At 38.2% G+C, this 11,829-nt stretch overlaps 1 protein-coding gene across 1 annotated transcript in view; it reads right to left on the bottom strand.

Moving 5' to 3' along the window:
- Window positions 1–913: 913 nt before the first annotated feature.
- The window catches only part of LOC107550058 (glutamate dehydrogenase, mitochondrial), a 15,655-nt gene continuing 4,739 nt past the window's right edge, over window positions 914–11,829 (bottom strand). The window contains exons 2-13 of the mRNA XM_016231284.1: window positions 11,071–11,151; window positions 10,870–10,925; window positions 10,058–10,121; window positions 9,005–9,099; window positions 6,028–6,207; window positions 4,679–4,816; window positions 4,442–4,579; window positions 4,274–4,354; window positions 4,068–4,191; window positions 2,952–3,043; window positions 1,410–1,472; window positions 914–1,040 (exon numbers count right to left, since the gene is read on the bottom strand). Coding sequence (XP_016086770.1) covers window positions 921–1,040; window positions 1,410–1,472; window positions 2,952–3,043; window positions 4,068–4,191; window positions 4,274–4,354; window positions 4,442–4,579; window positions 4,679–4,816; window positions 6,028–6,207; window positions 9,005–9,099; window positions 10,058–10,121; window positions 10,870–10,925; window positions 11,071–11,151 — 1,232 coding nt within the window. The 3' untranslated portion in view covers window positions 914–920. The remainder of the gene's footprint in view (window positions 1,041–1,409; window positions 1,473–2,951; window positions 3,044–4,067; window positions 4,192–4,273; window positions 4,355–4,441; window positions 4,580–4,678; window positions 4,817–6,027; window positions 6,208–9,004; window positions 9,100–10,057; window positions 10,122–10,869; window positions 10,926–11,070; window positions 11,152–11,829) is intronic.

Raw genomic sequence — 11,829 nt, 5'->3', positions numbered from 1 at the left:
ATACAACAGAAAATAAATTATGATAATTTGTTTTATTCTCAACAAAAAGGCAATATAAACTTCCAAAACATAGTTCCAGATATGGGTGCAGATAAGCTTGGCAAGCAACTTCCAGCTCTCATTTATGCGCGAGTGCGCCGGGTCCTCTAGGTTTAACAACTAACAGATCTCTAAAAGTTATGGGGTGTGAACTGCCTCAGATACAAAAAACATCTGTACCTAAATGTACTGCACACTGTCAGCTAGAACTTCATTACATCTCTAGGTCAAAACATTGAGATGAGGCAAATCATGGCTGGGTTTCCCTTTGTGTGATGCACGACATGAACTATAGTGACAGAAAATAATTCCTCTGAGTATAAAACTCCTGCTCACAGGTGTAAGGCATTTTTAACGCTCTTCTTTACTGTAGCAATAACCATGTTTAAATGGCTTGCAAGAACGAACAATAAGAATAAAGTAAATAAAACCTACCAGGACATAAACGCATCAAGTTGAAGCAATATTTCGAGGCGAGCGGAAGCCAGGGCCAACATGACAAATCAACAGACATTTAAAACAGTGCGCTACAGCTGCATTTGAAGAGGACCGTGTTAGTTTACCACAGATCAATCCAAAACTCAAGGACGAAATAAACAAGTTACAACAAGACACACTTGAGAAACCTGATTATTGGCGCCAGTTTGTTTTGAGACCACATCACATACAGCAAAGCAGTGAAAACCGTAGCCTCAGAACAGATTAAACCGCTTTATAGTTCTCAAACTCATGAGGATGGAGCTCTGGGATATGACAGCAAGAGGGTGTTATAACAGAGGAAGTAGGGGTTAGGCTGATGTAAACTCTGATATGTTAAAAAGGTTGTGAAGGGGAATCAAGAGGTTGATGGACGTTTTTGTCTTCTCTTTTTTTTGGGTAATTTATGTAAAGGTCAGGCCAGCCTCACTGTACACCTTGAAGACCTTCTCGATGGCGTTGACGTAAGCTGCCGTCCTCAAATCCAAGCCAAGGTTGTACTTGTTCGCTGTGCGCATAATTTGCTGCAAAGGGAAAATATTACTATATGAATATAGGTTTGACTACATTAAAACTTTTTACAAAGCATGGAGGATAAACAGAAAAGCATCAATAAACAATAACGACATCTGTGCAATGGGCGAGGTGGTTTTCTTTGCACAACGCACATACCACACTAGACTAAAATCTGCCTGAAGCCAGGGCTGAACGTTGTGGACGAGTTAAAATTATCTTTCAACTGTTTCGTGACAACACAACAATAAAGCAGCTGAGGTGGAGTCAAGGGCGGTTCCAGCTCTACCTGGTGTTGTTTTACAGATGGTGTGACTGAATGCTATAGTATGCTAAATCTTTAGTATGCAAATCTTTTCAATGATATTACAGAAACCTACCCTGGCCGACCTCTCCATGGTGTAGGCAAGACCAGAGTGCACAATGTCCTTCTCCGAGGCACCCTGTATGACAAACACATCACAATAATGCGTAAACATGACATGAGGGTTTAAAACTGCTGATCTTGGAGAGAACTCCAAAGCTTTGTTCACAGAGCACATGAATTAAATTTGTTTTCAAATTCAGTCTTTAGGACTGACTGACTGACTGCACTGTCATTCTGTAAGCAATGAAATCTAGTCAATAGCTGGTATATCAACATCAGTCACCAAAGTGATAACTTAAACTTTGCATGATGGTTGAAAAAGTGATTTTCTGTTTAGTGATTTTTAAATTAAATGGTTACACCAAAAAAAAAAAAATATGAAAGTGAACAAAAAAAAAACATAATATAAATAAAATGTAATAAATATACATAACATCGACATCAGTTAATAGTGAAAGTTTGAGCTCAGTATGATGATTAAAGGGGTCCTATTATGCTTTTTCACTTTTTCAACTTTAGTTAGTCTGTAATGTTGCTGTTTGAGCATAAAAAAGGTCTGCAAAGTTACAAAGCTCAAAGTCCACTTCAAAAGGAGATGTTTTATTGAACAGAAATCACTTTCAAAAACTACAACAAATGACTTGTTTGGACTACAATGCATATTTTCCAGGATTTGTGATATCACAAATACCAACGAATGGGATGAGATCTGGTTGAGCTGCACTACAGAAGACAACGAGTGTTATCACTATGTCGGAGATATGCTAGCTTTCCCAAAGCAAACAAACTTAGTGTTTACAATCATCTGGGTTTAAATCGCGCTCAAATTGATTTGATTTTGACGCAATATTTACACTGAAGCTCGCAGCAGCTATGGTACGGGGCGTGACATTTCCTGACCAGGTGCCGAGTGCTGCCAATCACAACACACACTGGCACACTGGCCCAGCTAACCAATCACAACACACGCTGGCCCAGCTAACCAATCACAACACACGCTGGCCCAGCTAACCAATCACAACACACGCGCTGCCAATCACAACACACACTGGCACACTGGCCCAGCTAACCAATCACAACACACGCTGGCCCAGCTAACCAATCACAACACACGCTGGCCCAGCTAACCAATCACAACACACACTGGCCCAGCTAACCAATCACAGCACATTAGGTATTTCAGAAGGCGGGCCTTCATTTGATACAGGAACTATTCGAGCCGTTCATGCCAGACTGAGAGGGGTGTTGTAATAATGTAAAATATGTGAAAAAGAATGTGTTTTTCGAACAACTTAGTATGAGAGCCTGTTCTAGTACACCCCCAAAACAAAACCAAGACTTTGTAAAAGAGCATAATAGGACCCCTTTAAAATTGATGATTGGGATTATTTTGTTCCTCAGACTACTAAATTGTGTTTGACCAAAAATAGTATATAAAACATTAATAAATGTAAGAATAAATAAAATAAAAGAACAAATAAATATACATAAAATAATTCAAAAACACACACATAAGCATACAAGGCAAAGAAGGTAAAACATTATGGACACTTACAGCTACACGAGCCTGAAAATCAGCAGTGGGGACAATTGGGATTGGGCCACCCTGCTTTCCAAACTTCCTTTCAAGACTCTCTTGCACAGACACTGGACAAAAGAAAAGAAAAAACAGGTTGATCAATTATTCAAATCCAAGTTCCTATACATTTGCCATTTCAAAATTCCATACTTTTCTCTCAGTAGATTTTCAGACCATATTTAACATTAATGGTTCATACCGCATTACTTTCAGCTTTACATTTGGTATACAGTATAGTCATCTGTAAATATTTTTATTTTCTCAGACTCAGAGGGTTTTCATTGATTTTCTCTAAGTGACAGCATACAGAGCCCCTAAAAAACTGACTTTTGAATGCACACAAGAAAGTTTTTTGTGCCTTCGAGAAACTATTCACATGCACATGGGATTTTTTTTGCAGTCTTGCGCATTACAATTTGTAGTTTTAAATAACCTATTTCCTTTGTGCGTCACCGCCAACTTACTATGAATAAAACGAGAGCATGGATGCACATTAATTAATAGAGATCTACTTGTTTAAAATTTGTTAAAAGGGAACACAAATCGGTACCATCACAATGTAATGTTATCAGTCAACTTTAATTCTGTCAACTTTAAAACTGACATCTCTTCAAAAGCAGCTTCATTACTCTGGCTTTCATCCCATCTAATTACTGCAAATTACATTAACGGATCATTTCTTGAAGGGCCAGCAGGCTTTGACACTTGGATGTTAATTAAATTGCTTTAACCAAGGAGAGAAAGACAAAGAGAATCTGTGCCATGTGACCAAGTACATATAGCACACAAGAGTAGGGGTGGTTCAAACTCTGCTATAGGAAACAGTGTCACACCCTGCTGGTCACAGCTCTGCATCAGGCCTGCCCGCATGCTAAGAACAAGTGCTAAAAGGGAGGGAGTGATGAAAAGAAAGGGAATCAAGAAAAAACGAGAACACATAGGGTGTTACAGAGAACATTCTGAATAGATAAAGATGCCTGCTGGCAGACAATAGCTTTGAATAATGTAATGATGCAAGTCCATTGATTCCATGCTGCTGCTCTTTGAGTGACTGAGGCTGATAGAGCGGTTGGAGGAAGTTTAAACACATACTCAGCAGGTGGTAGTTGGAGTCCCTCTCATACTTGAAGGTCAGACGACCGTAGCTGACGTGGTTCAGGTTCTTCAGCCACTCAAAGTAGGAGACTGTGACACCTCCAGCATTCAGGTACATGTCCTGTGCATCAAGATATGAATCATTATTCCTATTTATACTTTCCTGAAGCACGACAGAGTTTGACAGAATGTTGTTCTCTTACTGGAATGACCATGACGTTCCTCTCTAAGAAGATCTTGTCAGCATCTGGCGTAGTGGGACCATTAGCGCCTTCAGCAATAATCTGAAGCAATAAAAAGGATATGTTCAGCACTTGTGAAGAGCATTTAAGCATTACAAGCACATCTGAATGATGCTGTTGGTGTCAGACCTTAGCTTTGATATTGTGAGCGTTCTTCCTGGTCAGCTGTTTCTCTCCAGCTGCAGGGATGAGGATATTACACTCAGCTTCCAGAATGTTCCCCTCATATGGCTGAGAGTTAGGGAAGCCCACAATGGTACCATGTTGCTAAAGAGAAAGCAGAAATATATTTAAAAAAACAGTTTAGGTAGGGTAAATTCTCACCAGTGATTCTAAAAAGCATTTGTAAATGGACTCCTAACTGACCAGTTTGTAGTCCTCCAGCTCTTTGGGGTCCATGCCGTTGGGGTTCCAGATGCTGCCATCGATTTCAGCAATTCCCACACACTTGGCACCATAACGGTGGAGGTAACGCATGGAATGCAGACCCACATTCCCGAAACCCTGCATGATAGGATAAGAAACTAGAATAAGTTGTGTTAAAAACAGAATCCTGTTTTGTTTGTGGCAATGGCGCCCCCGTATGGTTTGATTTAGCATAGACTAGCTATCAATGGTTAAAAAACAAGCATCTTTGTTATAATTACAACAGAAACACTGGAACTAGCTTATACTGGGAAGCCTATTCACCTCATCAAAGGAATTTCTGGCAAGATGTCATGTGCATGTCGAAGGGGGAAATGAATACAGCTGCTCACATTACAAAATGACAAATGGGAAGCAGTCATACCAACTCGGTTCAAAATAATTATGTAATGCACTCCTCTCCTGAGGCTTCGTTTGATACTAATGACTAGGCTATCTCTTCTCTGCGCTGCTCTAAATCTATAACACGTGACAGCATCTTCTCTTGTCTCTTTGCTTGGCTAAATCTTTAGAATGAAAATGTAATTTCTGCGGCAATAATCCCAGAGCAACAGTCGATGAGAATCCCTTCCCCCTGTAGTCTGGGCTGCACTGATTGATTTTAAGTTTCGAGCACACAGTGATTAAGAACACGAAAACTGCAACAAAAAAAACTAAATCTTAATCCTAGAGAATAGATTTGCTGGTTCATGGTAAAGTCAACAGATTTCACAGGTGTAAAGCGGAGCCGTTATTTGTAGAGGGATTCAAACAGCATGTGATTTCAAGGAACTGAGATGTACTAGATGCTGACATATGATTAACTCTTCCTTTTTGTGTCAGCGAAATAATATTTAGTCAGCATATCATGCTGTCACTTGGTTATTTCAGCCCAAAATGAAAAGTCTGTATTCATTTACTCACCCTCATTTAGTTACAAAACGGTATGACTTAATGTGCCACAAGAATAGCATACGTTTTGTATAATAATGACAATGCTTCTTTCCATAAAATGAAAACATATTTTGATCAGTGGCAGTCATGCTCCAAAAAATACAAAGTAGTCCATATGATTTACTAAGACGATATTATAGCTTTTTTTTCTTTTAGCTCAAACATTCCTGGTCACAATAAGCATAAAAAAGAGCAGCATGAACATTCTGCTAAACATCTCTATTTGAGTTACTTCACTCTACCAGTAAAGTACTATTGTATCGAAAAACTAAGGGCCAATCATTCAAATACAGTAAGAAAACTAGTTAAAGTGAAGATGAAACTGTCAGTCCAACTGTTCAAATTGTCATATATACCTGAATAATAAAGGTTTTATCAGCAAATCCAGGGGTCAGGCCCAGTTTGCTCATGTAGGAGGCTTCATTGATGAAATTCTCAATGCCATGGAAGACTCCACGACCAGTGGCTGAGATTCTGCCATGGATACCACCCTGGCTAATGGGTTTACCCGTCACACAGGCGTGGGCATTGATATCCTACAGAGAAAAAGAGAGACACACACAAACAAGACAGAAAAATGGGCCAATTAATGTATTATTCTTTCAGCTGCAGAACAAAAACACACACACACACAAAAATAAAAATGCAACAGAGTTAATATAGTTAACTACTGTAAAACTAAAACTTAAAAAAAAAAATTTGTTCCTTGACATTAAATAAACATTGACTGAAAATAAAAATTCAGCTGGTTACCATGGTATTTCATTTAGGCTAACATGATGTACTAAAACTATAAAAAACAAAACAACAATAGTATATGAATGTGTATCTTTAACTCCACATTAATGCGGAACGATTAATGAAACTGAACGGCATGGAAAACCAGTAGCCCCTCACTGCAGAACACAAGATCCAGGGGGCGTGGTTGGATCCACATCTAGGGGGTGGAGATGGGCGGGTTTAGGGATCAGGGGGTGGAGACGGGTAGGTTTAGGTATATGTAAGGTGGGAGGAGTTGGATCTGGATTCAACCACGCCCCCTGGATCTCTGGAAAACGTTCAGTTCCAGAATTTTTTTTTTTTATGAAACCTGTTCTGAATAAAAACCAGTGCTTGGTTCTCAACTCAACACTTCAGCCAACACCGGCTGTCTGTTTCTCATCCAAAAACACAAGCACCAGTCGGGGCTGTTCAGAGGGTGGGATGAGGACAACATGTGATACACTAACAACCAGAGCTCTTGAATTGGTGTGAAGGGGTCTTGTGCTGTCGTAAGGGTACGTGAGAGGGGTCACACTCCAAGCGCAGCTTGCAAGCTTGCCCGAGGGCAGCTACTATAGCCCTATTTATGTCACTGAATGAGGAAACGACATCGAGACAGGAGACCTGTGCACCACTCACAGATGACACACAACAGCCAGTGGTCAGGTTAGAGGTTACTGCAGGGGACGGACATTTCATAGTTATTTCAATACTATATGCATTACAGTAACCTTGTTAACCTCCAAACAAGTGTAAAGCCATATTAAAAAATGTACACATACAGTATGCATCATAATCAAACATGTGCTGGGCTGAGAAGAGAAATCAAAGTATCTCATTACTGCTGGACATTTAAATCAAGATGAGTTGCATGGCTGATAATAAGTCAAAGCTTATGCAACGTTTCCCTCGACTGCCACTCTGCACATGCAAATCTGCTGAGACTGCATTATTAGTGAAGAGTGATTATTGCCCTTCATAAACTCAACTGTATTCCAGTCCACTGATACCATCAATCATTTACTGTTCCCTTGTAGAACAGTGACAGAGTTTCCCTTGTATCTGAAACACATTAGCTTTTGGCCGAGCAACGTTTTTAATTAGTCAGTGACAGTCGATACTGGATTTTTCATGCTTTCCCCCCCTATTTTTTACATTTAGATCAATGTTATAGCTAACTAAAACTAAAACCATTAAAAATATTTTTTTTTTAACTCAAATACTGTACATTGATGACTAAATTCACTGGTAGCATTTAGAAAACGTTTAGTTATATTGACGTCTTTTGTGTGGTTGAAACAATAATTGAGCGATTACAGGACACCGATTTCAGTAAGTTGTAAGAACTCTTTCTTTTAATACCTACGGACATTCATTCATGTTTATTTCATGCTGAAATATTGCAATAAAATGGAAAGAATCTGAAATATTATTTGTTTCATATCAAGTTCACAAAGCACAAAGCTTATTGCGATTTGATTGATGGGATGTGCGCTTCAATGTTCCATTCATTAACTGAAAACAGGCTACACTAATCGATTCTTGGGATTTAAGAATCAATATTGTTTTGTAAAAAATCAGAAACGATTAAAATCAAGAAATCAATATTTTCAGCCATATTGTGAAATAATTGTTGATCGTTATCATTTTAATAAGCTAAATATACATGGGACATTTTACATGCCAGAACTAAATGAGAGTTCAGGTCAGTTTTATAAGGGTCTCAAGTATTTGTCTATGCTTATAGCACATCTCTTACAGCTACAGAAAAGGTAATGTTACATAAAATGTTGCACTCTGAGGTCAAATTGTTTCCAGGGTGACATTGTGCTTGGATGTGACTGGACCCTTGCCTTCTCCACAGCCTGACTTGGCAAAAATCTATCCTTTCAGGATCAGTAAAGCTAGATATTGTTTAACACAGTCATTACCCTCCCACTTAAAATTATAAAAAAAGAACAAAACATGACCATCCTTTTGTTGCCATGGTGAGAGTGCTAGTACTGTATAGGATGATGTAACTATAATAAGAGCCCTCTAGGAAGAATAACCCTGACCACAAGCACCACAGAAAATACACAAAGAAAATCTGTATGATTTGGCCATATTAGGAATCTTCATACATAAATAACCCAGCTTTATTCTCTTTGCCAGTTGAAGCTGTCATCCAAAATCAAATCACAAAAAGGAAAAACACTCTAAAATATGTACATATATAATAAGACAGCAATCTGGTTGCTATTGTCCATGCAAATAAAGCCGTGACCTATCCATTTATTAGGGCACAAAGGTAAACATTTCAGTCTGTCAGCTATATAGATAGCATAACACTATCAGAGATAGACAAACAAAGGGTGTAAGGTTGCTGATAAAGATGATGATGAAAGATTTATTAAGTCTCTAATCTCTATTGTTTTTGTAACACTTATTGCTCAAATATCCTTTATGGTATATGTTTTTTAACCTTTCAGTTTAGTTAAAAGAGGCTAGGCATGTTAATCTACAAGTGATAAAAGGGAAAAAAGCTTTATGGGCATGGTTAATAATTTAATAAAGTAGACAGCTGCTTACAGTGTGGGCAATAGTGTTAGCATAGGTGTCAGCGATCCAGGACATTTCCCTCTCACCAGTGCTCATGTCAGGGGCGGGTACGTCAATGCCAGGTCCTGAATGGAAAGAACAGGGGAGGGAGAGAAGAAAGAGATATTTTTACAACTTGTCAGCTGTAATTGTGTATGAAAGCAAATGGTGGTCATGTGACCAGACAGAGACCACTCAGGTTTCGCATTGGTTATCATGAACTATGCTAATTGTTCTTTAATATGAATGCTTGATTGCACATCTCTGGGGAAAAGGTATTTTAAGAGGCAATGCAACAAATGATCTGAGTAGGCAGCTTGTGTTTTAACAGAGAGCTGGAGTTTCAGTGCCCGCTCTGATGCTGTGAGAGCACACTGCCATTCCCCCATACCAGTGCCAGCTGCTTTGGCCAGGAAAACAGGGAAGGCATCCAGATAAACAGCTATGCAGACAGCCTTGTACCCTGAATACATTTCCAAAAACAGCTCCGCACACGGAGGGACTTATTTTTGACAGCACAAGGTACTGAAGCTTTTCCGGGTTAAAAGTGCATGGAAGCAAAGTTAATAATTCCCTGAGGATTTCCTGATATCTCTAGAACTGTTGCAATGAAGTGATATTACAAAGGGTATCTTGTTTTTAAAAAAACGTCTCTTATGCTCATCAAGGCTGCATTTATCTGATTAGAGATGCAGTAAATCACATAAGATGCATGATTTGGTGCTAAAAAAACATTTATTTTTATCAATGTTGAAACAGTTGTGCAGCTTAAAATTTTTGTGGAAACAGTGATATATTTTTCCAGGATTCTTTGATGAATATAAAGTTAAAATGAACATTTCTTAAATATATGAAATGTCATAACTGTCACTAAATGACACAGTCATGTGTCTCTACTAAATAAAAGTTTAATTTACTTAAAACCCCAACATTTTGGACAGTACTATATATTGTGTTATATATTCTTGGAGGTCTTGATGCAGGGGTCATGTGTGGTATTTAAAACAGCGAGGTCAAAAAGCACAAATTAATCAATAAACTCACCAATGAATCCCTTTTTGGCCAGCTCAATGGTGAACCTTCTTGTGATTTTCTCCAACTCATTATCCTGAACAGCACAAATAAAAAATTAAAAACAAAAATCAATATGTAAATGTAAATAAAAACAGTCTTAAATTATATATATTTTTTGCCCCTTATAGCTTATGACAACCATAAAAGTAAAAAAAAACAGAAGCTCCATGTATGTCTGGTTACTAAAAGACTGCTCTTTAAGCATTTCCATTTCCCTAAAGTCATTCCTCAAAGAAACTGTTTAAAGGAATAAGAAAACCCTTTAAAATGTTGTCAGATGTATAGCGGAACTTTAAATGCAGTTGAAGGAAGAAAGAAAGAAGGAAAGAAGGAAAGAAAGAAAGAAAGAAAGAAGGAAAGAAGGAAGGAAAGAAAGAAAGAAAGAAGGAAAGAAGGAAGGAAAGAAAGATGGAAGGAAAGAAAGAAAGAAGGAAAGAAGGAAAGAAAGAAAGAAAGAAGGAAAGAAAGAAAGAAAACAAACATGTTCACTCCCTGGAGCAATAAGGTTCAGGAAGGACTACAGACTCTACACATATTAAACAGAACAACAAGGAAGATCTACTGCTGCACACTGAAACATCTTTATATTGTGGACTCTTTATTCAGGACTTCATCCAATCAGGGAGCAAGGCCCATTTTAAAGGGAAAGGAGGACTGATGGCATGAAATGTATTTCCGCTTCATTGAGCCCATGAAAAGGCAAACAAAGTCCACAGACATGATAAAGAGTTATTTCAGGAGTCTGTGTGCTCAGAGTCTAGACACATATGTTGGGTACTTACAGAGTAATTCCTGGGGTTGATTTTCACTCCAGCTTTAGCTCCACCAAATGGCACATCTAGAAGAAGATAAATTATGTGTAATCTATAAGGATGAAGGATTTTCTGAATCTAAAATAACTCTGACTTATTAAAAACTTATTTGAGTATAAGTGAGATCTAATGCACAACGCTTGATGTTTGGGGGAAAAACACAAAGCTTACCAACAACAGCACACTTGTACGTCATCAAGGAGGCCAAAGCTTTAACCTCATCCACAGACACATCCATGCTGTATCGGATACCTGAAAAAGGAAAAGCAAATGAAACTGGGTTCAATCACAACCATTACAAGGAGTCAACTAGTTACCAAAACCTCAAACTCAGAGGATGTAAAACACCAATGGGCTTAAACAAACAGACACTCTGAAGCTGTATAGACTTCTGGTCAGTTTTTTAGCCATGTCTTCATGCTAAATTGAATGAGGATAAACATGATAGAACACAAGATGACATCAGACTTAATGAATGCTTTGTGTCACTTTTTGCATGGAAACTAGTTCAATTTAAAAAAAGATGCAGTTTAGTAATAAACCAAGACCATTTTAAGACTTTTTGTTATGCCAGCTCATGTTCAAAGAGACACAGGTCACCTTTTTCAGCCTCAACTTGTGTGCTCTGGTCATGCTCCATTAGGACAGGTGCTACCACCACTTCCTTCTAAGAAGCTGGCGCCTAATGTTGGTTTCCTAAAGCAAGCCACAGCACGGACGTGACCTCAAAAGTGCACAGAGACTGCGTTTCTAATAAAGCATACTGTATATGCTACACACACCTTGAGTACACAATGATAAACTGTGTGTCCTATTGTGTAACAATGAATATATAATTGCGGAAATAATTAACATTTATCTGTGCAATCAAAAGGACGCATTAAAAATGTATGTGTGTTTTATATATATATATATATATATATATATATA

Source organism: Sinocyclocheilus grahami, unplaced genomic scaffold (assembly GCF_001515645.1).
Source record: "Sinocyclocheilus grahami isolate Dianchi unplaced genomic scaffold, SAMN03320097.WGS_v1.1 scaffold386.1, whole genome shotgun sequence".
NCBI lineage: Eukaryota > Metazoa > Chordata > Actinopteri > Cypriniformes > Cyprinidae > Sinocyclocheilus > Sinocyclocheilus grahami.
The sequence above is the reverse complement of the archived record's forward strand: the minus strand, read 5'-3'. Positions and strand labels throughout refer to the sequence as shown.